At 34.6% G+C, this 27,473-nt stretch overlaps 1 protein-coding gene across 1 annotated transcript; it reads right to left on the bottom strand.

Moving 5' to 3' along the window:
• Positions 1-360: 360 nt before the first annotated feature.
• Positions 361-27,473, bottom strand: LOC131803403 (uncharacterized). The gene is made up of 4 exons (XM_059124688.1): positions 27,149-27,473; positions 24,858-27,078; positions 18,568-18,870; positions 361-525 (listed from the first exon to the last, which is right to left on the bottom strand). The coding sequence occupies exons 1-4, from the start codon at positions 27,469-27,471 to the stop codon at positions 361-363; spliced, it is 3,012 nt and encodes a 1,003-aa protein (XP_058980671.1). The 5' UTR covers positions 27,472-27,473.

The raw sequence follows: 27,473 nt of genomic DNA, 5'->3' as shown, positions 1-27,473 counted from the left end.
TCATCCGATTTTAAATTTCTTATGCACCAAATGTCTAATTTCAGCCCAAAGTGAGTGTAAAGTTGCACTTCCAAGCGAATTCATTCAAGAAGTTAATACTTAAAATATGAGGAAAATCGCTTCAGACATAGCTCTAGCTCCATATATATGTTTCCCCCGATTTTGGTGTTTAAATCTCCAACTTTCGGAATATGCACTCTACCATAGTCATATATTTTATACCAGATATCTCATAGAGCTCCGAAATGCGCAATATAAACCTTTCTTTTACGAGAGCTCTACCAAATATACATAGTGGTGTAGGTGATCCCATAGTCGGCCATGCCCGACTTTTGAGCTTTACTTACAGGTTTTTACGATTTACGATTTGGAATAGTATTTTCTAGAAATCCTTAATTCACTCATGTGGAAATCCCCCTTTTGCCCACGCTCCTGTCTGCCAAATAAACGCCCACACATATTTTCCTCAAATTGCTTTTGTTGCCTTGAATTGCTTTTGTGTTCTTGTTGTTGTTGTCGTTGTTGCTGTTGCAGAAAATCACAAGGTGATTATTTGTTATGTAACAAAACAATAATAATAATAACAATATGTTTTAAAAAAGTCTAGACATGAAATGTATAAATAAATATAGTTTGTTCAGCTATGGATGGCAGAGCAAACGATGATGGGCCGGGCCAATGGAAAATGTTTAGAAAATTATGGCAAGGATTAGATGTTTGAAATTTCGGTAGCCTAAATATTTCTTAACTCGATTGGATGGTTGTTTATGAGCAGTAGCATGTAGTAGAAAATTGCGTAATTTACATACATATGTAGAAATTGTAAAATTATGAACTGACCGAGTCGTAGACTTAAGGGGTGAGTGAAGGATGCTGGAAATATTGCTAAAGAAATTAGTTGGTGCTGGAGGGGTCTAAGAAGATTCTGGAATGTGGCTGATTGACTGACTGAGGAATTATTAAATTCAAGGGGAATGCCGATAAGCTTTAATATTAATTTTTAACTATTATAAATGCAGCAAAGTTCAGCGGGTCCGAATTTTTAATACCCTCCACCGTTTTGAAGGATTTTGAAAATTTTCCAAAAATACCGCTCAAAGGAAAACCGTTACGAAGACGTGTTCCCGTATTTACAATTTCTCTATTACCCATTACGAGCTTTAAATACGAAATTTACATCAATTCCGGTAAAAAGGTGTAAAATCACCAAAATACCAAATGTCGGGGGTACCGGTGTATGGGGGATATATTATATCTAGGACCTATATAGACAAAGGAACTCCTTGCGTAGACAATTTTATTGAAAAATGTGACTAAAATCATCAAAATACCGAATATCGGTTATTAGGAAGAAATACGATATCGTGGGCCAATATCGTCTGCTGTAATCACGCTAGAGTCAAACAGAATAAATATTAAGGAAGCAAAAATTTTTCACAGATCAGTCTTTTGTCTGCAGGCAGGTCAAGTTCGAAGATGGGGTATATCGGTCCACGATATCGTCTAGCCCCCATTCTAACGTACCTCCCGAAACTAGGTATTTTAATGATTTTATCCACATTTTTCAATGGATCTGTCTTAAAATTAACACAAGGAGTTCTGTGCAAGTATTTTACTCCCTGGAAGAGAATTTTTTTATAGGTCCACGATATCGTATAACCCTCATACAACGGTACCCCCCGATATTTGGTATTTTGATTATTTTAGCCACATTTTGCAATAAAATTGTCTGAAGATCCACCAAAGGATTTCTTTCTGAGTACTTTGACCTGGAAGATTTTTGTCTATATAGGTCCACGATATTGTATATCCCCAATATAACAGTACCTCCCTATATTCGGTGTTTTAATGATTTTAACAAAAAAAAAAATATTGGAATTGTCAAAAAATCTATGGTAGAAGTTCTTTCCAAGCACTTTACTACCTGCCAGAGAAATATCTACATAGGTCCACGATATCGTTTAGCCCATAGAGAACGGTACCGCCAGATATTCAATATTTTGACGATTTTAGGGACGTTGTTTCAAATTTCGTACCTAGAATTCGTAATGGGTACTATAGCCTATGACAAAAAATCGCTTATGCAGGCCCACGTCTTCCTATAGCCTCCATATAATGGTACAGCTCAATGCTCGGTATTTTGATAATTTCTGCGGCATTATTCACGGAGTTGTTTCAAATTTCGTATTTAAAATTTGTAATGGAAAATGACAGAAAATTTTCTATGCAGGTCCAGGTCTTCGTGCAGGCCCCTCCCTATATTTGGTATTTTGATGATTTTAGCTACATTATTCACCGGATTTTTTTTTTAAGTTTTCGTATTTCGTGCTAGTGTGTGGTTTTGGTACCAAAAATAGTGGACAGATATTGCCCATCTCCGAACTTTAAATTTGATAATAATATTACGATGTAACAAGGTTGGACCAAATCGGGAGAGATAAAAAAAATGCAACCAATATCACACTGCTGTCATTTCTAAGCCAGTCGTCCTACCGCTGTTAAAATTATTCCAGTGACAGCTCTTTATATTGTTTACAAGCGTACAAAAGCATTTTGGTGAGAATTTTTCAGAAAAAAGTTATTCGTGATGGAATTCAAGCGTGATAGTGTGATTTCTTTATATTTGGCTGGAAAACCACAAGTGGCTATCGTTAGAGCACTCCAGCATTTAAATGTGAATAAATCTTTTGTGTCTCGTACCATCGCTTGTTACTCAGTCGGTGATACTGGTAGCCCGACGTCAAGGTGGTTTAAGTGAACGGAAGAAAACAGCAACATTAGCAAATATGGTTCGAAAAGTAAAGAAACGACTTGATCGAAACCCGCGTCGCAGTGACCGAAAAATGGCTCGTGAGCTGAACATATCGCAATATTCTATTCGGCAAATATTGAAAAATTAGCTCGAGGTAAAGCCATTGAAATTCCAAAAAGTGCTGGAACTTACACCGCGACAGAAAGAAAATAGTCTCAAAAGGGCTAAAAAGTTGCTTCGCTTGGCCGAAAATGGTTAACTGCCGAATTTTTTTTTCTCCGATTATAAATCATTCGTTGTCCAGGAGTTTGTAAACAAATAAAATTATTGTGTTTACTTGCCAAAGAGGTCAGCGGAAAAAGTGCACCTTCGGCTGGCCACCAGAAATCAAGAACCGGCCATTGTGATGGCGTGGGCTGCCATAACAGCCGATGGTCGCTCTCCCTCGTATTAATCGGCCGTGGCATCAGAAAAATGCCGAATATTATCGCGAAAATATTGTGGAGGGTGTATTAAAGCCTTGGGCACGCAAACATTTTGCCCGCAGACCTTGGACATTCCAACGGGACTCAGAACCATCGCACTCAGCACGCGGCACCCATACCCAAGAATGGTGGATGGAGGTTCCTGGCTTCATTTAAGCGCACAATGGCCACCAAAATCTCCGGATACCAATCCGTTGGACTATTGTGTCTGGAGTATTTGGAATGCAAGGTTGACACTAAAAAATACCAAAGTGTCGATCATCTCAAGCAAGCGCGTCGCCGGGAATGGGCCAAAAAACCGCAGAACAATATTCGGACAGCGTGTGACGATTTCATTGGCCGTTTAAAGGTCATAATTGGTGACAAAGTGGATCAATTCGAACAAATCTAAACTAATTGTAAGATTTGATGCTATTTCCGACATTTTTGCTTTCAATCAATAAATTTTTTTAAAAAAATGTAAAAATTATGGTGTTTGACTTTGTTGCAGCTTTTTTATCTCACCCTGTATTTTCATAATCAGCATTAAATACTAAGTCGATTCAATGAAGTCCGTCTGTCTTTTTGTCCGTCTGTCATTTGATATATATGACGTAGAGCCTCAAAATTTGGCAGAAACATTTGTATTGTGTCTAGTATGGTTGGTATTGAAAATGGTATAACTGTCATAAAGCGGTACCTCCCGATATCTGCTATTTTGATGATTTTCCCCACTTTTTTCCCAATTTTTTTTAGAAATCCTTGGAAAGAATTTTTTAAAACTCCATCTTGATTGGCTTGGTTTTATTTTTGTTAGCAATGTCAAAGTTTAGGCTAGCGTCTGTCCTTAAACGCTGGGTTGAGATATAACTTTCTATGAGGTCAACAATTCCTTCTCGTAGTATCTGACCCCCTTCAATTCGAGTGCTGATTTCCGACATTCGGCTGTCCTGGGTTATTCAGATTTTAAACAGCATGTTTTTTATACCCTGCACCACATAGTGATAAGGGTATTATGTCTTTGTGCATTTGTCTGTAACATGAAGAAGAAAACGAGATAGACCCATAGTTCCTTTTGGTGATCAGCATAGAATCACATTTTGAGTCGATTTATGCATGTCCGTCCGTCTATCCGTTCGTCCGTCTGTGCATGTATTTTTGTAAACAAAATGCAGGTCGCATTTATTATACGATTGAGATGAAATTTTCTAGATAACATTTTATTTGGCTCAAGGACGAACCCTATTGAAATTGGTAAAAATCGGTCCAAAATTTAGATATAGCTCCCATATATATCTTCATCCGATTTTAGGTTTCTTGTGCACCAAATGGCTAATATCAGTCCAAATGGTGTGAATTTTGCTACAACCGACCGAACTCAGCCTACAAGCATGTGCATCAAATTTGGTGAAAATCGGTTGAGATATAGCTATAGCTCCCATATATATCTTGATCCGATTTGGTGTTTAAGTCCCTTACATTCGTAATAAGCACTCCACGAGACTGATATTTTGCACCAGATATCAGAAACAGCCTAGCAATTCATGATTCAAATTTTATCAAGATCGATTCCGATTTGGATATAGCTCTCATATATATCTTCAGCCGATTTTAGGTTTCTTGTGCACCAAATGGTGTGAATTTTCGGCACTTCAGACCGAATTTAGTATAGAAATAAGTCATTCAAATTTGGTGCACGATACAAGAATATTAAATTGGTACCAGATATCAGATGCAGCCAAGAAATAGCTGTTTTCAATTTTATGAAGATCGGCTCAGATTTGGATGTAGCCTCCATATATATCATTATTCGATTTCAGGTTTATTGTGCACCAAGTAACTAATATTAGCCCAAATAGAGTGAATTTTCGAAATTCAACCGAGTTTAGCATAGAATAAGAGAGTTTCAAATTTGCTCCCATATATATGTTTCATCCGATTTGGTTTTTTAAATCTCCATCTTTCGGAATATGCACCCTACCATAATGATATTTTGTACCAGATATGTCATAGAGCTCAGAAATGCCCAATATAAACCTTTCTTTTACGAGAGTTCTACTAAATATTCATAGTGGTGTAGGGTATCATATAGTCGGCCCCGCCCGACTTTTGAGCTTTCCTTACAGGTTTTCTTTATAACAACTTTCCCCATGACTGGATTTCTCAAGACAGGTAGTAATAACACTATGTTATTATGAAGACGTCCAATCTTTGCTAGCTATTCTCCATTTTCCAATAGGTCCATACACCAAATATTACAACTTCCACAAAAAGGCAAATAAAAATCATACTTGGAATTTCAAAACTTTGTTTCTCGAAATAATAATTAACCAAAATTCCAACTATCCTCCAAATTCACATGGTTTGTCAGGCCCATCATTTCTTTGCTCAAATATTCAAATTTCCACAAAGTAGTGGCTAAGGATGAGAAACCCCTATTTGGTTTCATTTTGGCCCTTGTTTTTAAAAATCCGAGATTAATTTCCCAACACACAGAAGATGACCTATTAATTCCCCCCTGGGTATTGTCTGTATGCGGAATGCTTTGTTATTTAAGAAATGAAAGGAAACTTGTTCCAGTTTTGGTTGCTTGCTTCACGTTTTTTCTCCATCCTCTCAGCGTACGAGTGAGTGGGTGTGTGTGTTTCCGATCATATTCCATAGAACTACACATTAATGTCGTAATTTTCTCGATGTATGTATGTGTGTGCTGTTTTTCCTCTTTTTGTTTTAAACAAAGAGAAGAAACCTTGAAATATATACCTGAGCGAAAGTCTCGTTTCCTCTTTTGCCTGGCGCCAGGTACCTTCGGTTGGTATTCTAGATTTTTTTGTTGTTTGCATCGGGCCGTAATTGTAATCTTAAATAATAAATCTCATTTAATTTTCCTTTCATTACAGTTTTATTCGTTTTTGTTTTGTGTGTGTGTGTGGGGGGGGGGGGGGGGAAGGGAAGGGTGGTTCATTTCTTGTTGCCGCTTTTTTGCATTCATCCACATACTCTTGGAAGAATAAAACATGAATAAATGAATGAACGAACGAATGAGTAAATGAACGAGGCAAGAGTTAAGATCCGACATTTCTTAACATCATCACATTCTCCATTGGGTCTCCGTTCTGAAGATATGCAACAACAACAACAATGTGGATATCAAAATGGTCCATATCTGCATCTGTGGAACCGGTAACATAATGTAAACGACGATGGTGATGATGAGAACGATGATGATATTGATGTGGAGCACTGAGCTGCACTCCATACCTTGCCTGGACTGGCTGGCTCGCTGACTGCCTGCCTGTCTGATTGCAGTTGTTCCTCTTGATACCAAACAGACCCTCAAATATGTGGTCTTGTACCTTGTGATGCCATACTAACGATGTTTTTAATTTTAATGCAATGGGGGTATGTGTGTACATGTGTGTGTGTGTGTGTGTGTGTGTGTGAGTATGTGTGTGTATGTACACGTTTCCATGGATGAATGTTTGCCTGCCCGCCTGGATAGATGGATGGCTGGATGATTATATGATATGCGCTTAGTTGCATCAGTGTGCATGTGTGTGTAGTTGTGTTGTGTGTGTGTGTAATGAAGTTACATGCATGTTCGACTAAACAAATACTCCTGCAGGTCCTTAATACATTCACGTGCTCACATCATAATATTGTTGTAATACATGCCCATGTTTTGTTTTTGTTGTTGTCCCAGTGCTTCACTCCAAATTGGTTTTTTAAGACTTGATATTCTGGTTTTATGCAGTCGAACACACTGTCAGAAAAAAAGAATTAACAAATTGAAGCAAGGTTAGGAATGGGTGACAATATCGATGCAATCTCAGTTATGTTGAGGGGTACGAGATGAGGAGGAGGGGGCACTATTTTAATTAAGTTCATTGATTGATTTTTAATAGGGGGTAAAATGGTTGATATAAGGAGCTTCGGAGCTAAGGAAAATATTTCAAGGTTAAACCAGTAAAGAAAGTCTAAAAGTCGGGCGAGCCGACGTTATGATATGCATATGCATATTTCGTAGTAAACAATTAAAAAAGCTGTAAGTTCGGCCGAGCCAAACTTTGAATACCCTCCACCATTTGGTACAAATTTGGAATTTTTCAAAAAATTAAAATCCATTAAAAATTCTGTTAAAATCTTAAAAATACCAAATGTAGTCGTATATTAGGATCTATACGACGACGTGGACCTGCATACGCAACTTTTGACATAAGCGTGCACAGACAATTTTCTGTCATAGGCTGTAGTATCCATTACGAACTTGAAATACAAAATTTGAAATAGTTCCAGTAAATATTGTCGCTAAAATCATCAAAATACCGTATATAGGGAGGTACAGATACATGGGGGCTATACGAAGACGAGGACCTGCATAGACAAGTTTCTGTCACAGACTGTATTTCCTATTACGAACTCTAAATACGTAATTTGAAACAATTCCGATGAATAATTTCGCTAAAAACGTCAAAATACCGAATATAGGGAGGTACTGGTATATGGGGGCTATACGAAGACGTAGACTTGCACAGACAATATCCTGTCATAGACTGCAGCAACCACTACGAACATCAAATACCAAATTTGAAAAAATTCCGATGAATAATGATGCTAAAGTCATCAAAATACCGAATATCGGAAGGAACCGTTATATGAGGGCTCTACGAAGACGTGGACCTGCACAAACAATTTTCTGTCATAGGCTGTAGTATTCATTTCGAACTTCAAATACCAAATTTGAAACCATTCCGGTGAATAATGTCGCTAAAATCATCAAACTACCGAATATAGGGAGGTACAGATACATGGGGGCTATACGAAGACGAGGACCTGCACAGACAATTTTCTGTCGTAAGCTGTAGCATTCTTTACGAACTTGAAATACAAAATTTGAAATAGTTCCTATAAATAATGTCGCTAAAATCATCAAAATACGGAATATTGGGAGGTACCGTTATTTGGAGGCTATACGAACACGTGGGCCGGCACAGACAATTTTCTGTATTAGGCTGTAGTATCCATTACGAACTTCAAATATCAGATTTGAAACAATTCCGATGAATAATGTCGCTTAAATTATTAAAATACCGAATATCGGAAGACACCGTTATATGGGGGCTATACGAAGACGTGTACCTGCACAGATTATCTGCCTTAGGCTGTAGTATCCACTACGAACTTCAAATACCAAATTTTAAACAACTCCGGTGAATAATGTCGCTAAAATCTTTAAAATACCGAATATCGGGAGGTACCGTTATATGGGGGCTATATGAAAAAGTGGACCTACATAGCCCATTTACGACCTTAACTTGCATACTGGCAAAATAAAGAAGATAGCGTGATTACAACAGACAGACAGACGGACATCGCTAAATCGACTTAGAATTTTACGCTGATCAAGAATGTATATACTTTGTTGGGTCTTACATGAGTATTTCGAGGAGTTACAAACGGAATAACAAAGTTAATATACCCTCCATAGTATGGTGAAGGGTATAAAAAGGAGCTTCGGATCTAAAAAACACTTCCAGGAGCTAAAAAAACATTTCAAGGTCCAAAAAAAGTGGATTTTTTACAATATATTTTTTTTTGGACTATAAACGGATTTATTCAAGGATTCTTAAATGTGTTTTTCTAGAGGAGACTCCTACTTAAGGACCAATATTTTTTGAAAGACCATTACACGGTTTTTTTTAATATGGCTCCTTTCAGAGGTCAACTAATGTGGATTTTTAATAAAAAAATTTAAAGGACTAACGAACATTAATTTTTGGTGATATTTTCCAAACACAAACAGCCAAATTCAACTAGGATTTTAAAGGACATTTTTCTGGGCAAGCATGACAAAGAAAAGTGATTTTGAGAAGTTTATTTTAAGGTCAAAAACGGCAATGAAACGTAGATTATTTTGGGGAAAATTTTTATAGGACAATTAGAACAATGAAATGTGCATTTTTTAAGGACACTTTTCAAAGACAATAGGTTAATAAAACCTAGATTTTTTAGACAAGCAGAACCTATGAAATTTGGAATTTTAAATATATTTTTTATATATTTTACAAGGACAAGCTGGCCAATGAAATCTGGATTTTTAATGGATAACTTTCAATGACAAGCGGAGCCTATGATTTATGAATTTTCTGAGGATATTTTTGAAGGACAAACAGAACCAGGATTTTTTAGATGAATTTTCAAGTATTTGCAAAGATATTTTTTGAAGCATCGAAAGACTTTAAAATGTAAATATTTTCAGAATATTCGAATTTTTTAAGGATACTCTTAAGAATTTGAAAAATGACCAATGAAAGTTGGATTTTTAGGGAAAAAGTTGGATTTTTAGGGAAAAACACGCAGCTTTATGATATGTGGATTTTTTGAAGATATTTTCCAAGGACAAGCAGGTCAATGAAGCCTGGATTCTTAAGGGATATATTTTCAGAAAAGTAGGATAGTTATATTGAAATACAATCAAATGTGAATTTAAGGATATTCTTCAATGATAAGCGGGGGACTTTTAAAGCAATTTTCAAGGATTTGTTAGGATTTTTGATGGTCATCGTTGGTGAAATAGACCACAACATTTGTTTTAAATAAAAGTCAAATTTTCCATTAAACTACGAATATTTTTAATCGAATTATAGCCTTCAAACGGCCAATGAAACCGTCACACGCTGCCCCATTCCCAGCGAAGCGGTTGCTTGAGGTGATCGGCACTTTGGTATTTTTTAGTGCCAACCTTGCTTTCCAAAATACTCCAGACACAATAGTCCAACGGATTGGTATCCGGAGATTTTGGTGGCCATTGTGCGCTGGAAATGAAGTGGCGAGGAACCTCATTTGGAACCATTCATGGGTGGCGGTGGCGTGCTAAGTGCTATGTTGCTGAGTCGTCTTGGAATGTCCAAGCTCTGCGACCAAAATGTTTGCGTGTCCAAGGCTTTAATACACCGTCCAGAATATTTTCGCGATAATATTCGGCATTTATTCTGATGTCACTTTCGATTAATACGAGCGGTGAGCGACCGGCGGTTGTTATGACGGTGCACATTTTCAGCTGACCTCTTTGGTAAGTAAACACGATCATTTTTTTTGTTTACAAACTTCTGGACATCAAATGTTTTCTCATCGGAGACGGAGAAAACCGAATACGGCAGTTACCACTTTCAGTCAAGCGAAGCAACGTTTTAGCTCTTTTGAGTCTATTTTTTTCGGTTGCGGTTCTTGCACTTTTTGGAACTTTCAATGGCTTTACCCTGAGCTCGAGGCATTTTTCAATATTTGCCGGATGGAATATTGCGATATGTTCAGCTCTCGAGCCATTTTTTTCGGCCACTGCGACTCGGGTTTCGATCAAGTCGCTTCTTTACTTTTCGAACAATTTCTGCTGATGTTGATGTTATTTTCCGTCCACTTCCTTGACGTCGGGTTACGCTACCAGTATCACCGACCGAGTAACGAGCGATGGTGCGAGACACAAAAGATTTATTCACATTAAAATGCTGGAGTGCCCTAACAATAGCCACTTGTAGTTTTCCAGCCCAGTATCAAGAAATCACACTATCACGCTTAAATTCCATTACGAATAACTTTTTTTCTGGAAAATTCTAACCAAAATGCTTTTGTACGCTTGTCGCTGTCGGACGAGTGCCCCAGAAATGACTGCAGTCTGCAATTGGATGCAGTTTTTTCATCTCACCCTGTATATATTTTTAGATAGATGGTTTAAAAAGTTTATTATGTGAGAATGCCCTAAGTTTTGTTGCCTTAATTTTATTGATCCTGGAGGTCGGAAAAGGGACTTCTGGATATGTAAGCAGCTGTATGGCATAATCGAAGGTAGCTCCGAAATTTCCCGTAATTCAAACCTCCTATTACACAAGGGTCTGGTTTATAATAATTCATTAGATTCATAATTCCAACGGGATTTCCAGATATTTCTCTTTATTATCATTTTCAAACCACCAACAATATCCCGCCCTTCATCCAAAATAGACCCCCCTAATTGAATGAATCTCGAGCTGTCTATTTCCGAATAATTTGCTATCAGTGTAATAATAGAAAGCATGTTTGCATTATTAGGCGTACATGTGTCTATCAATTCATATCTATTTATGAACGTGTGTATGTGTGTGTGTGTACATTTCAGATAATACATATGTGTGAGTGTGTGTGTGTGGGAATTTCTGTGCGTCTATGGGCACGTGTGCAAAAGAGAATCATCCATAAGTATGTTGGTTAGTTGATTTCTACTTTCGCACGTCCGTCCGTCTGACTTGTGCATGCTCGCATCCATGTTGGCTGACTGGTTTGGCTGTCTGTCTGGCTGGTTGGTTGGTTGTGCGGCTCGACCGGTTGTGTCTGTTTTCATTTAAGTTTAAGCCTGTTGAATTCATTTATAATTTCCATGCAGCCATGAAAGGCATATTTGTGTAAAATATTTTGTAAAACATTTACTTTTAACCTTTCTTTGGAAACACCGTTAACACTTCTTCTTCTCCTACTCCCCCTAAGGCCACCATTGCCTTGAAGAGCTGCTATATGTATATCTTATTCTATAACGCCGCATAGCTTTGTGTGCGGCATTTACACAACGTCGTCGTCGTCCTCGTTATTTGGTTAAATTAAATTAAATTAAATATTCTTACCTTTGCTCATTAACAGTGTTTATTTAATTGTTCAAAGACTTTTACTCTGGTTTTTGCTGTTCTACTCTTGCTTTGAAAATTCTGGTCTCAATGGAAATTTCCTAAGCATATGTGACAAGGGGCCAGAAACTATGTACACACTTAGATGGGAATATAATGAAGGTCATGTGTAAATACATGGACTATTAAAATGCAAACGAGTTGAGGGGGAGATAGAGAATGAAAGGGGATGTGTATTGCTTGCGAGAGAAAGAGAGATGTTTTAGAAATAGGAGACTTTTAGAATGCCTTCTGTATAGGAGACCTTCAGTAGAGGTTTTCTATTAAGAGGGGTAATTAAATCTTTAAGATGTCATCTCCAGAATGACTTCTTTCCACCGAGGCACACAGAAGGGCTTTTCATAAAAAACATCGAAAGGTATTCTTTCTAAAGAAGATATCCTTTCGTCACAAAACTTGGGAAAACTTAATCCGGAAACGTAATGGTAGATTTTTAAAAAATTTCAGAACTTTCGGACCAATAAAGACGATTTTTTGAAGATTTTTTCCAAAGCAGTGGATTTTTTAAAATAATTTTTCTAAGGACGTGGATTTTTGAATTCATTTTTCTAAGGCCGTGGATATTTAAAAAAAAATGTTTCCAAGGACGCGGATTTAAAAAAAATCCAAAGGACACGGATTTAAAAGAAATCAAGGACGTTGATTTTTAATACATTGTTCCAAGGCCGTGTATCTTTTTAAGTATTTTTTTCAAGGACGTGCATTTTTAATAGAATATTTTTCAAGAAAAAATTTTCAAGGGTGTGGATTTTTGGCCATTATTCTATTGACGAGGATTTCTAAATAAAAATTCACCCACGTGAAAATTTTCCTAAGGATGTGGTTTTTTTGCAAAAATTTTCAAAGAAGTGAATTAAAAAAATCCAAGGACGTGGATTTTTTCGAGATAAGTTTCCAAGAGCAAGAGTTTTTTAAAGAAAATTTTCAAAGGACGAGGATTTTTTAAAGAAAATTTTCAAAGGACGAGGATTTTTTAAAGAAAATATTCCAAGGACGAGGATTTTTAAATAGAATTTCCCAAGGGCTAAAGATCCTTGTTACAAAAGGCCACATTTATTGACCTTTTGGTCCTTTAAACAATATTTTTAAAAAAATGCAAGCTTATTGATCTAAATGTCCTTGTTAAAAATTCTTCAAAAATCCACGTTTATTGGTCTAAAGGTCCTTGTTAAAAATTCTTTAAAAAATCCACGTTTATAGGTCTAAATGTCCTTGTTAAAAATTCTTTAAAAAATCCACGTTTATTGGTCTTTTGGTCCTTGATGAAAATTCTTTAAAAAATCCACGTTTATTGGTCTAAAGGTCCTTGTTAAATTTTTTTTAAAAAATACACGTTTATTGGTCTAAAAGTCCTTGTTAAAAATTCTTTAAAAAATCCTCGTTTATTGGTCTACAGGTCCTTGTTAAAAATTCTTTAAAAAATCCACGTTTATTGGTCTTTTGGTCCTTGTTAAAAATTCTTTAAAAAATCCACGTTTATTGGTCTTTTGGTCCTTGTTAAAAATTCTTTAAAAAATCCACGTTTATTGGTCTTTTGGTCCTTGTTGAAAATTCTTTAAAAAATACACGTTTATTGGTCTAAAAGTCCTTGTTAAAAATTCTTTAAAAAATCCACGTTTATTGGTCTAAAGGTCCTTGTTAAAAATTCTTTAAAAAATCCACGTTTATTGGTCTTTTGGTCCTTGTTAAAAATTCTTTAAAAAATCCACGTTTATTGGTCTAAAAGTCCTTGTTAAAAATTCTTTAAAAAATCCACGTTTATTGGTCTAAAGGTCCTTGTTAAAAATTCTTTAAAAAATCCACGTTTATTGTTAAAAATTCTTTAAAAAATCCAAGTTTATTGTTAAAAATTCTTTAAAAAATCCACGTTTATTGTTAAAAATTCTTTAAAAAATCCAAGTTTATTGTTAAAAATTCTTTAAAAAATCCACGTTTATTGTTAAAAATTCTTTAAAAAATCCACGTTTATTGGTCTAAAGGTCCTTGTTAAAAATTCTTTAAAAAATCCACGTTTATTGTTAAAAATTCTTTAAAAAATCCACGTTTATTGTTAAAAATTCTTTAAAAAATCCACGTTTATTGTTAAAAATTCTTTAAAAAATCCACGTTTATTGTTAAAAATTCTTTAAAAAATCCACGTTTATTGGTCTAAAGGTCCTTGTTAAAAATTCTTTAAAAAATCCACGTTTATTGTTAAAAATTCTTTAAAAAATCCACGTTTATTGGTCTAAAGGTCCTTGTTAAAAATTCTTTAAAAAATCCACGTTTATTGTTAAAAATTCTTTAAAAAATCCACGTTTATTGGTCTAAAGGTCCTTGTTAAAAATTCTTTAAAAAATCCACGTTTATTGTTAAAAATTCTTTAAAAAATCCACGTTTATTGTTAAAAATTCTTTAAAAAATCCACGTTTATTGGTCTAAAGGTCCTTGTTAAAAATTCTTTAAAAAATCCACAGTAGTGTGCTTATGGGGATGTTGGGAATTCACCACGATTTATCACGGCAAATTCTATTGGGGATGTTGATTTGGGTAAATTCACCACGGTGAATTTTAATGGGGATGTTGTCTTGGGAATTGTACCACGGCAAATTCTATTGGGGATGTTGATTAGGGTAAATTCTCCACGGTGAAATATATTGGGGATGTTGTCTTGGGAATTGTACCACGGCAAATTCTATTGGGGATGTTGATTGGGGGAAATTCAGCACGGTGAAATATATTGGGGATGTTGTCTTTTGAAATGTACCACGGTGAAATATATTGGGGATGTTGTCTTTTGAAATGTACCACGGTGAATTATATTGGGGATGTTGTCGTTTGAATTGTACCACGGCAAATTATATTGGGGATGTTGTCTTTTGAATTGTACCACGTCAAATTTTATTGGGGCTGTTGGCGTTGGCGTTGCTAGTTTTAATATGAACTACTAGATGGCGCTAAGTTTAGCGCAGACACAATCCAAAACTGTGTATGGGATGGTGAAATTTCAAGTTTTAATATTCACCACTAGCAGAGACACCCTCCGAAAAAAAAAATGTATTATGATCATATCGAGTGGGGCTAAAGAGATTCAACATGTGAGAAGTGAATATAGCAGAAACACATCTGAAAGAGGTAAGTATCGAAGAAAATCATTTTATCTAGATGGCTCTCAGAATGCTTTTACATAGTCAACATGCTGATTACTGCAGTCAAATGTGCTTATTAATTTATTTGAAAACATATATTTCAAGAAATCGACTTCAATAAATGTGATATATTATAGAAGAGTTTCAATTGACAAATATGCTGCAATTATTGATATTTCAGGGGTTTTAATTTCAGCATAGATGAAAATATAAATGAAAATATAGACAAAGAAATGACATCGAAAAATTCCGGAATAATCAAGTGAAATTCTTGAAAAACGATAACGAAGTCGAGTGGGTTGAACACGAAAATCAGCATGTTGGCTATGCAAAACATGATGAGATAAAAAGACAAAACTAACTTTTCGTTGTACTTGTTTTAATTTGTCTATAATTTTAGCGACTCAAAAATGTTCAGTTATTCCCATCGAAACGATATAGGCGACATCTAACGGTGAGTTCTATCTATACTATCCATAAATTATGTTGTAGCATAGACACACTCCAAAACTATTGAAATATGATCATATCAAATGGGATTAGAGAGATCCACCATATGAGAAGTGAATATAGCAGAGACAAATTTGGTTAGTATCATAGTCAACAAGAAGATGTGTGTTCTATTATTTTGTCCAGATGGCTCTCCAGTCATTTCCCTCGAAACGATATAGGCGACATCTAACCACCAATTAATGTTGTAGCATATACACACTAAAAAAATGCTGCTGTAGCCAATCAAAGCAAATTCTTCTTGTGTGGACAGGCATTTTGGTACATTATATCGATCGCTTTTTGATAGTTTTGTCGATGAAGAATTTGTTTACATTATGTAGCAATTTGAGAGAATTGAAACTGAAAGAGTTTCATGACAAACCCTGCATCAATTCGGTATTGAAGATTGAAGGGATTTGAAGAAGGAAACACCATTGTTTACATTAACTAACAATTGGATTTCTGTGAAATGGATATGAGAATTTGGGGGGAAGCGTTGTTGCAGAGTTTCATGACAAATTCTGCTTCAACGATAGATTGGAGCATGAATGAGAACATGCTTAACTATGCTCAAAATTAAAAACTCTAGTAACTCTGTAATATTGTGAAATTCGCGTTAAATATTCGTATATATAGAAGACAATTTCAAGTAAGGCTCACAGTATAAAATTAAACATTGAACGTGATATTATGGCGAACGCAGATTTAATAAACTTATTCAATTCTTTCAGTTATAAAAAAATAATAACTTTGAAAGAAATGGAGGATAACAAAGAATACAACATCCATGGCGCCTTTAGAACAAATACAAAATATGGGGAAAGAATTGTGCTGAAAATTAATGATGCTATCCTCTATTTGCCGTCAAGATTCCTCTCGCTGGCGGATGAATACATAAAAGAAATAGCTGGTGGGGGTTATTCTGTGACGAAAACTGTGTTGAAAGATGGAAGCGGAAAGAGTCTTTACAAACTAGAATTAAAACATTTGGATCAACCAGATTATTTTTATCAACCATATTTAACATAAACTGAAAAGTAAATAAATATTTTGTTTGAAACTAAAAATTGCAAGCTGTTTTCATTTTAATGTGTGCAGAGAAATATTTCAGTTTATTAGTGAAGCTTTAGAAAGGAAGATGTCTCTTCTTAATAAGGAAGACGAACGCTTAAAAACCTTTGCTCGCTGGCCTTTAAATTATCCAGATCCCAAGACAATGGCTGCAGTAGGACTTTATTATACTGGAGTAGGAGATATTACCAGATGTTATTTTTGTAAAGTAAACATTCATAGTTGGGATCAAACTGATTGTCCTGTTACTGAGCATTCAAGGTTGACATATCGTTGCCCATTACTGGAAGGGCGTGAAACAACTAATGTCCCAACTATTTCAAAAAATTGGAATTGTACACCTTCTGAAATTGGTGTAGATGTTTGTGGTCGTGGAGCGAGTAAATGTTCACCCATTTTCTTATTATTGTTCACTTTCATTACCTTTAATGCTTTAAATAAAGTTTTATGCAAATAATACAGTTGCTTGTTTTTATTTATTAACTTTATTAATTTCATCGTCTAGTATGTAGCCAAGTTCTTTCCAGTTTTGTTCAATGAATACAAATATCTTAAATATATTATTTACGGCACACTTAAATCTAGTGTCCAAATGTATAGGACAGTTTGTAAAATAATTTTGGCAAGCTCGAAGTTTCATATTATTTTCTAAATTTATAATGGTAGAATGAATATATTTCTGTAAAAAGATTTTCTTTTCTTGTCCAACAACAAAAATATATTGATAATTGTTCAATGGTGTAAGAGCTTTCTCGACATCATTATAATTTTTTTCTCCATCTGTCCAATCTAAGCCATTCACATGTGTCTTGGTGTAGGCATTTGTTCTGCATGCTTCCCCAGTAAGTTCTTTTATATTAAAAGGTGGACGAAACAAAAAATAATCTGGAACAACAGAAGCACCACACATATATGATAGTTCCTTCACGAAAATACTCTTGTGGTTTCCATGGCAATATTGAAAATCAACCAGTGCAATATCCGATCTATTGATTTCAATCATCTTCTTAGGAAAGTTGAATTTGAATGGAGGGGATATCATCGATGTTGGAGTATTTATAAAATTTTGTTCATGTCCAATAAAAACTTTAAACAAAGATGTCCACAATTGTATGTATGAAATCGTTGATCTCTTTTATAATTGTATGTAATAGCTGGTCCCAAATAGCGTAAAACTTCTATCGGGGGTTGAAGATTACCGAAACTGTCGTAATAGTCGATATTATTATTGATTTTATTATATGCCACCCAATGCGTGCCAGGTCCACTGCTAACATCCAAATTTATGATACCACATTCAATTCGATGTGGTTTCTTAGGTAGATTATCACGCATATAAACACCTCTAAAGTGAGGTATATATTTTTTCCCAAAAAAACTAATATTTACATCGGTTAGAGGACCTTTGGGTAGCTGCTTAATTAGTTTTTTGGAGTTTTATTTTCATCAACATAAATTCCATAGCCCTTTTTATATGGTTTGAGATAGAGACCTTTACCCATAGCTATAGCTTCTATTGTTTTGTTATGTCTGGTTTGTTCATCCAACTCTTGTTTGGCTTTTTTTGCATTTAAAACGGCATTGGTAATTGCTGAACTACCCGATGCTAAGGCTCCCAATGCTCCTAATCCAGTTAGAATGGGAATGAGAGGAAGAAATCCACCTCTTTTGGGCACGCTTATTACTCGCGGTATAGCGACCTTTGATTTTTTTCCTCGAAACGTCTTTTGTATTTCATGTCTGGCTATTTTTATGGCTTCATCAATATCAGTTGGTTTTTTGCTTTTAAGGGAACTTGTAGCTTTTTTTAAAGCGTTTTTAAAAAGTTGTTGACCCAATATTTGTTTGGGGTTTTTATTACCCATGCCTAGCTTTGTCTTAGCCTTCATTATGTTAGTTACAAGATATGCGCTAATTTTTTCTCCAATGTTACTATTTTTCGATTTTACTCGCTCCCAAGCCCGTTCAGTTAGTTCACGATCAGCAATGTGACGTTGTTCAATATCTTTATTTTGTGAATAGGCAATATCGTGTGCTCTACACGCTGCATCTAATGGATTAATACCTTGATCTCCTCTTTGAATACGTTTTTCTAGCTTTGTTCCAGGTCCACAAAATTGATATCCTGGTAAATGAAGTTCAACGGGTAAAGAGTTAATCAACTTATTTACCAGTCCTCCTCCTTGAACGTGTTTCTTTCTAATAAATCGCTTCGTGTTGTAAACAATCATTTTATACTTTTTAGCGGGACGCTGAACGAAAGAAATATTGATATTTGATTATATTATAAATATGAATGTTTTCTTAAAACTCATTAGTTTAAATCATGAGATTAATGGAACAACAAGCTAAAATAATTGTTAAAAATGTGGATTTTATGCAAAGAAAGACCCCTCGACATAGTACTTTGCTGCCTGATTCTATACGAGCCTTAATAGTAGGACCATCAAATTGTGGAAAGACTAATGTGATGCTTAGTTTGATAGAAAGCCCCAATGGATTAAAATTTGAAAATGTTTACATTTACTCAAAATCGCTATATCAGACAAAATATGAGTACCTAAAGAAACTGATATCCACTATAAAGGGGATGAGATTGTATACATTTAATAACAATGACGATGTTATACAAACGGACGAAATAAAGCCAAACTCAATCATGATTTTTGATGATGTTGCATGCGATAAACAAAACAACATTAAAAATTACTTCAGTATGGGGCGACATAAGAATGTTGATTCGTTTTATTTGTGTCAAACATACACACGTATACCAAAACATTTATTGCGTGATAATGCGAATTTTATAATCGTGTTTAAACAAGATGATCTGAATTTAAGACATATATTTAATGATCACGTCGGATGTGACATTAGTTTTGAAGATTTCAAAAAATTTGTCATGAATGCTGGAAGGAAAAGTATGGATTTCTAACGATTTCCAAGGATGACGAAATTCACTCTGGAAGATACAGAAAAGGCTTTCATATATTTATTCAACCTTAATATTATTTAAAGTATTTGCAAATGTTAATTTATATTAGTGCACCTACAGCCATGGAGGAGGAAATGCTGAAACGGCTTGTTAAGTCCAGAAATGTCTTGAAAAAGAAATTTCAAAGCATTAAAATGGGTGAAGAAGCTAAAACTACAGAATTGAAAAATACTTTCAAACCAATAACGGAGCCAATAAACAAACTACTAAAGCTTTCAACTGAAAATACTTCCAAAATGATTATGCCTAAGAAAGAGAAAATGGAAATGTACAGAGATTCTATTATTACAAGTACACCCCTTAAGAATTATAAACCAGATGTTAAGTTAGATTCCAATGCATTGGAGGGGTTAAAGCATAAAGTAGATTACACACAAAATTTCGATTCCTTTAATACATCACAAGACGACGACAAATTTTATTCCAACAATGAGGAACCTATGAATCTATCATTCTTGAAGAAAATTAAAAAACTAGATGTAGTCTATGGTCCACACAAAGATAACAATGGAGAATGGAGATTTGGGGACCAACCACTCAAAATAAGCAATGAAAAGATTATGATTGGAAATAAAAATTGGGCATTAACACCCGGTTTGTTTGAACTGTTGTTTTATCAAGACCCCAAGAACTATGATCATACAGAACTCGATATTTACAAAACAATATTATTAGACACAAATGCGCATAAATAAACTATGAATCTAATGGACGAACAAAGTCCAACAGGGGACAAAAATATAAGAAAATAATAAAAAATATAATAGAGGATACTCACAGCGGCAAAGGCTTACTGACAATAAATCCTGGTAAACCCAACTATATATACTGGGACGATCCCAACGAATTGATAGAACGATTAAAGCTGTTGTTGGCATCACAACAAGCCGGAAACAATAACCATACTAATGAAATTGTTTCTATTATCGAGGAACTGCGAGAAGGAAATATAATATATTAAATAATACTCTCAAGGAGCATACAACATATGACTGTTGACAAGTTTGGACATCATTACAATCAAAAAAATCAATCAATAGCAGTGAGAGAAAATGTTTCGAGATTATTGGGAGTCAATATTGATGAAGATAACAACCTTAACGTGCAAAATAAAAAGATTAGGAATGTTGCATCTCCAGCAGAAGGAGCGGATGCGGTCAACCAAGCATACGTACATACGCAAATCAAGCACATTCAAGAAATTTTAAAGAAAAAATTCATTCAAGAGTGCACCTTCCTAAGAGAAGAAATATCACAACTCAAACGTTCACAAAACGAAATATTTAAAGCCTTATCGCAAGCTCCATTCAACTCACCAGCTTTAATATATCATACCGAATAAAACAATGGAAAAGCGGGGTTTGGTAAATGAACTTCATCATCAAGCACGAAAAAACTTTCCTAGACGAAGGGTTATTACAAAGGGTATTGATGATCTCTGGCAAGCAGATTTAGTTGAAATGGGCAGTTACTCAAAAGCAAACAAGGGGTTCCGATTTTTGTTAACTGTCATCGATACATTTTCGAAATTCGCATGGTGTGAAGCCCTTAAAACAAAAACGGCAACGGATGTTTCTATGGCTTTTGAAAAAATCTTACAAAGAGGAAGAATTCCAAAAAATTTGCAAACCGATGATGGAAAAGAATTTTTCAACACAGATTTTAAAAAACTAATGCAGAAATATTCCATAAACCACTACTCCACATATAGTGTATTGAAGGCCTCAATTGTTGAGCGTTTTAATAGAACTTTGAAGTCGCTAATGTGGAAGGAGTTCAGTTATAATGGGAATTATCTATGGATTGACGTTTATAGAGAATTGGTTAAACAATACAATAAAACACCTCATCGAACAATAAAAATGGCCCCTATTCAAGTAAATTCATCGAATGAGAAGGCATTGTTGCAATCTGCTTATAACCACTTAAAAATTTTTAGGAGACAAAACTTTCGTGTGGGTGATCATGTACGCATTAGCAAATATAAACATCAATTTGAAAAGGGATACACGCCAAATTGGACTACGGAAATATTCAAGATAAGAACAATAAGAATAACAAACCCCGCTACTTATTTATTAGAAGACTATGAAGGAAATCCCATCCAAGGATGTTTCTACAAAGAAGAACTTTTACCCACAAAATATCCCAACACGTATTTAGTTGAGAAAATTTTAAAAACAAAAGGTAATAAAGTCTTGGTTAAGTGGCTGGGATTCTCAGACAAACATAATTCATGGATAGATAAGAATCATATCATATAATCTTAATATGTAGATATACAATATACAAGCATATATTTAAATAAATAAAAACCCATATATACGTATGCATATTTTGTGTTTCAATTATTACGACAAAGAATTTTGCAATGTCAAGAACGTTTACTGTGTCCGGTAAATCTCCAATTCTACATTCAACATATTTACCCCCAATTGAATTGGGAAATAGTAGTTATGAGTGTTGCCTAATAGATTTCCAATCATACAATTCAATACCCAATGTGGATAATGATAACAATCTCTTTCACATTGGAGACAATATTATAAAAATACCTATAGGATCCTATGAATTGCAAGATATTGCGAATTACTTGGAAACGGAATATAAAACTATCCACGAGAATAGATCCATTGAAATTAAGGCGAATAATAATACGCTAAAAGTAGAAATCATGTCTTCTCATGATCCTATTTACTTTGATAAAGAAAAATCTATAGGCAAGCTTTTTGGTTTTACCGAAAAAATCTTAGAATCTGGGAAAAAACATACTTCAAACCTTCAAGTCGACATTTTAAAGGTTAATGCCATACAAATACACTGCAATATTGTAACTGGATCATTCATGAATGGGTCGCCAACGCATATTCTACATGAATTTGCTCTTAATGTTCCTCCGGGATATAAATTGGTAGAGAGGCCAATGAATCTCATTTATTTACCAGTGAACGTCAAAGAAATCGGTCGTCTGGAGATAAAGATAGTAGATCAAGAAGGTCGCTTTATAAATTTTAGAGAGGAAGAAATCACGCTACGTATTCATATAAGACCAATGCAATCATGATTATCTACAATAAATACAATCATAAACAAATACCAAGACACATTCAACACAAAGTTGTCAAACCGACAAGACCTACAATTTCAAAGGAAAATAAAGAGTTTTTAAAACTTATTAAGCTTAAAGTCAAACCAAATGTCTGAAATACTTAACATTAATGAGCGTCCATTCTCGGATGAGAATATTGTAAAGAGAGACTACCACAGCTATGTTCCATATATTCAATCATTTAAAAATAATGATGAAATTCGGATAAGTATACAAAATCAGGATCTTTACATACTTCCATCGGAGAGTTATCTATTCATTGAAGGAAATTTGAAAAATAGCAAGGGAGAAGTATCGCAAAATGCAAGACTGAGAAATAATTGTGTGGGATACATGTTTGATGAAATTCGCTATGAACTAAATGGTGTTGAAATTGATCGTACTCGTTATCTAGGAATAACTACAGAAATTAAAAATTGGATTTCTCTAAGCGAATCCGAAAGTAAGGTTATGAGCAAAGCGGGATGGAAAGCTGATAATGATTTATCAGTAGGATACTTTAATTTTTGTGTACCCTTAAACCGTCTACTAGGGTTCGCAGAGGACTTTGATAAAGTAATTTGCAACAGCAAGCATGACTTGATTCTTTTGCGTAGTGCCAACGATAAAAATGTGTGTTATTCAACCATGGATACGGAGGAAATTAAACTCACCATAACAAATGTTGTATGGAAAGTACAACACATTCAATTATCAGACTATAGAAAAATCAGCTTCTTGAAAACTATTAAGGATGGAAAAGCGTTGCCTTTAGCATTCCGCAGCTGGGACTGCTACTTTAATCCAACTTTTGCTGGTGGAAGACAACACAGTTGGAGTGTTAAATTGTCTGTCAATCATGAAAGACCACGATATGTTGCTTTGATATTTGAAAAAGACAACAAGCTGGAACATTGCGAACTTAAAAACATCAAAGTTCACTTGAACTCTGAAACCTATCCTTACGATGATTTGAATGTAAAGTTCGAAGAAAATGGCTATGCAGTACTATATGACATGTATACAAAGTTTCAACAATCATATTACATGAGGGAGCCACAACCACTTCTTACATATGCAAGTTTTAAAGACAAGCCCATCGCCGTTATTGACATTAGCAATCAAAACGAAGCTGTTAAGAATGGACCAATCGATTTAAAAATCCAATTTGAAACCAATAAACCAATTCCACAAAACACTTCTGCGTACTGTTTAATTATACATGATCGTCTGGTCGAGTACGTTCCATTAACAGGAATTGTACGAAAAGTAGTATAATCTATTTTATACTCACCTTTGCAAGAATATTTCAATAAAACGCAATTTACATAAATTTATAAACAAAAATATTTTGTTTTATTTTATAATAAGAATAGTTAAAGACTAGTTAAAATATAATACACTTATATTTACTTAAAAATTAAACATTTTGTGTTGCGAGAAAATATTAATATGATGACATTTGTAGTGAATAAAGACAATTAAATTAATATTATTACTATGCTCTTTTATCTGTATATTGAAACTTAAATCATAATTAAATTTATATTTTAATCCAAGTCCATTGAGACAGATTCATTTGAGTTATTTACATTTGTTTCATGAAGGTTATTTAATCTATAGTGGCCCCAAGCATAGGTGTGAATACCATCCTCTAGAATAAATCGTTTATCATCTTGATGGCTTAGCGATATTTTAGTAATTTTGTCTGTATATATTGTATGCTGCCTTGACCTAAACGAAAACATGGTACCGTAAAAAACCTTTTTGTTATAAAGACATTCTCGATATTTATCTATAGTATACTTTTTTAGGACCGACTTTTTAACTCCCTTAGATTTTTTTAATTCTTCGCTATCAACTACATTGATGGCATACATTTTAGGACGAAGGCCTACAAATTCAACCATTGTTTTTCCGTCATTCTCATCTTTCATCATGCCAAGTTTTTTCTTATTAATTAGAGGAAGTTTATATTTATTTTCTTTTGAAAACCCTGAGGTGTCAAATCTAGCCAATATTTCATCTAAAGATAATTCGGAATACAAATTCCGTCCGTAAAATGTTAATATGAACGAATCTGTATCCATATAATTTAGAATAAAATCCTCACCAAATTTCACTTTTAGAAAATCATACAGAAAATCATACATCACCCACTTTGATAAATCTAATATGCAGAACCCTAAGTACAATGGTCTATCATATTTTACTCTGACATTCCTAATTTGAATAGCAACCATATTTTCGGAGAATATCGAAAGGCTGTGAAAATTTGGCTTCGAGATTAATTTACTAGCAACATTCCTTCTTCTTTGGTTTGCCTCATCTACCCACATTGTCACAATTTTCACAGTTTTTCTTTTGTCGATATTCTCCATTGTCTTACCGAATGAAGAGTTATTCAATAATTTAAAAAAATCTTTTTCAAAGGCATTTTCAGCCTTTTCCCTATGTTCATTATTCTTCAGTATGTAAGGAGCTAACCAAGCGCTTTGTGTGAAAGCCAAAACTCTATGGACTTTCTTAAGAATTAGTCCATGTTTCAGAGATTGCTTAAGTAATTTGTAGTGTATGGTGTATGATGTTTTGTCAGTAAAATCTGCAATCAGTTTTTCAGTTTTTGAGCCTTCAACACACTTTTTCTCCGCCAAAAAAGGTAAATCGTTATGTTTGTCGTGAAGGTGCGGTGGATATTCAATATCAACCTCTAAAATAAAACCAGTAGGAGCGTTGTCAGGAATAGATAATATTACAGCTGGATCATTGAATTTCTCCATTTCATAACCCTCCACCCATCTAAAATCTTTTTCAGGGAGACACTCAGTCATAACTGTACCATATAAATTATTTACATCCAAATAATAGATATTTACCTCTGGTTTGGCACTATTATAATTGGGAGCATCTTCATTATTTGCTACCGAGTGTCTGTTTGAGCACTGGGTAAGCCCTCCCCGAATACCATTTTTGCAGAAATTGTACATGTCTATATCTCTGAGTAGCTCAAGTTCGACTTTAGTACATAGTAGCATTGCATCCCAAGATAGAGATGGTGCTGTGAGATATTGACAAGGGTCCAGTTCGTGAATTCGCATACATAAGCTCCTGAAATTTTCAAATACGTCTGCTAAAAGCAAGACATCAGCTTTTAAGTACAAATCCATGTAGTCTTGCATAGTTTGACATCGAAAATGTGACCAAACATTTGTTGCATGCCTATAATCGTCTGACGAGCATTCAGTATCGGTCAACTTATTATAAAATTGGTCTATAGGGGGAAGTTGTTTCTCCTTCAATTTTTCAAATGATGACATATATTCGTAGGGAAATACTCCTTTCCTAGTCATAAGTTCAAATGATTCATCATCAGGAAAATGAGATCTGACAGCAACAAAAGAATCTCGAGATAAATTCCTTGCTAATTTATCCAAACTAGTAGGCATAAATCGAAAACTATCTAAGAAACGATGCTCTAATCTATTCATTTTCTTTTTCTTCTCTTTTTTGCCCTCACTTTCCTCTTCTTGCTGGAATTCCTCATCATCTTCCTCACTCGAATCTTCTTCTTCTCCTACAACAACTGTACTTTTTAAAGAACTAGAGTCGGTTGACTCGTTATCCATATTAATGAAATAAGACATTGAAATATATTTTTCTTTGTTTTGAGGTATGACTCTTATTTCACCTCCAAATTCAACTAACTCTTTAAAGAAGAGGTGACAGTCGTACGAAGAAAAATTGTGGAAATATATTGGAATAAATTTAGGTAGATGATATTGCAGATTGCAATGGTTATGTACCGCACCTCGATATTGCCCCGTTAAGTGACAATGATCTTTCACCCTATCGTTACCTAAAATGTCGCCACATATACGACAATTGATATCCCTAAGAAAGGCTGTCTCTTCTTCGGGGGTTAGAGTATTCATAGGTTTCGTTTTGGTTAGGTAACTATCATACAAAAATTTACAATCCTGAATTAGTTCTTTCAGAAAAACATTTGCTGCGTCGGGACCACTATATATAAATAACTTATTTAAATTTTCATTAAAACTACATTTAATAAAATAACTAAAAGCACATGGAATATGCTTCTTTACCTTTTCCGTTTTTTTACTCGCCCCATTGTTCTCATCTTCCTGCACGTCTTCCAGTACACTTTCGGAGTCAGCATAAATAACGAAAGGCACCTTATCCTTTTTCTTGTGATTGACGAACTTTAGTACGGCTTCTTTTTTGTTCGGCAGGGCACAGACTACTTTTCCACACTGCTTTTTGTGAGTCATACATTTATTTTCATCGTGGAAACATTGCAGGCATCCAAAACAAAAGTAACCTTTCTCCTTATGACTTGTGAATTGAGACCGCATAAGACTGAAAAAAAAAGAACAAATACATGATTATTATGATATGGTTTTGATTGATAAGTTTTGTTTATAATTACCAAGACATATCCATAACCAAAATGTAATGGAAATTTTCTTCGTTGTGCAGCAATATTAAATTAATGTGATTGCTTTTCGTCTCCTTTGTTAAGTAATATGGACCAACGACCGACTTGTTTTCATAACCGAAAACATTTACGCTAATCTCTGGGTTGTTCATTTCAAATTTTTTTATATATTTAAGACCCAATGGGAAATTTAATTGTTCGAAATTTAGCGATATTCCAGACTGCAGAATAATGACATCTTGGTGTATGTCTACGTTATATGAAGAGGTTATACTCGGATCTCCATATGCAGTTTCCCCCAATGCAACAACCATAC

The sequence above is a fragment of the Musca domestica genome, unplaced genomic scaffold (genome assembly GCF_030504385.1).
Source record: "Musca domestica strain aabys unplaced genomic scaffold, Musca_domestica.polishedcontigs.V.1.1 3, whole genome shotgun sequence".
NCBI classification, from domain to species: domain Eukaryota; kingdom Metazoa; phylum Arthropoda; class Insecta; order Diptera; family Muscidae; genus Musca; species Musca domestica.
Note: the sequence above shows the minus strand (reverse complement) of the source record. Positions and strands in the feature narration are given on the sequence as shown.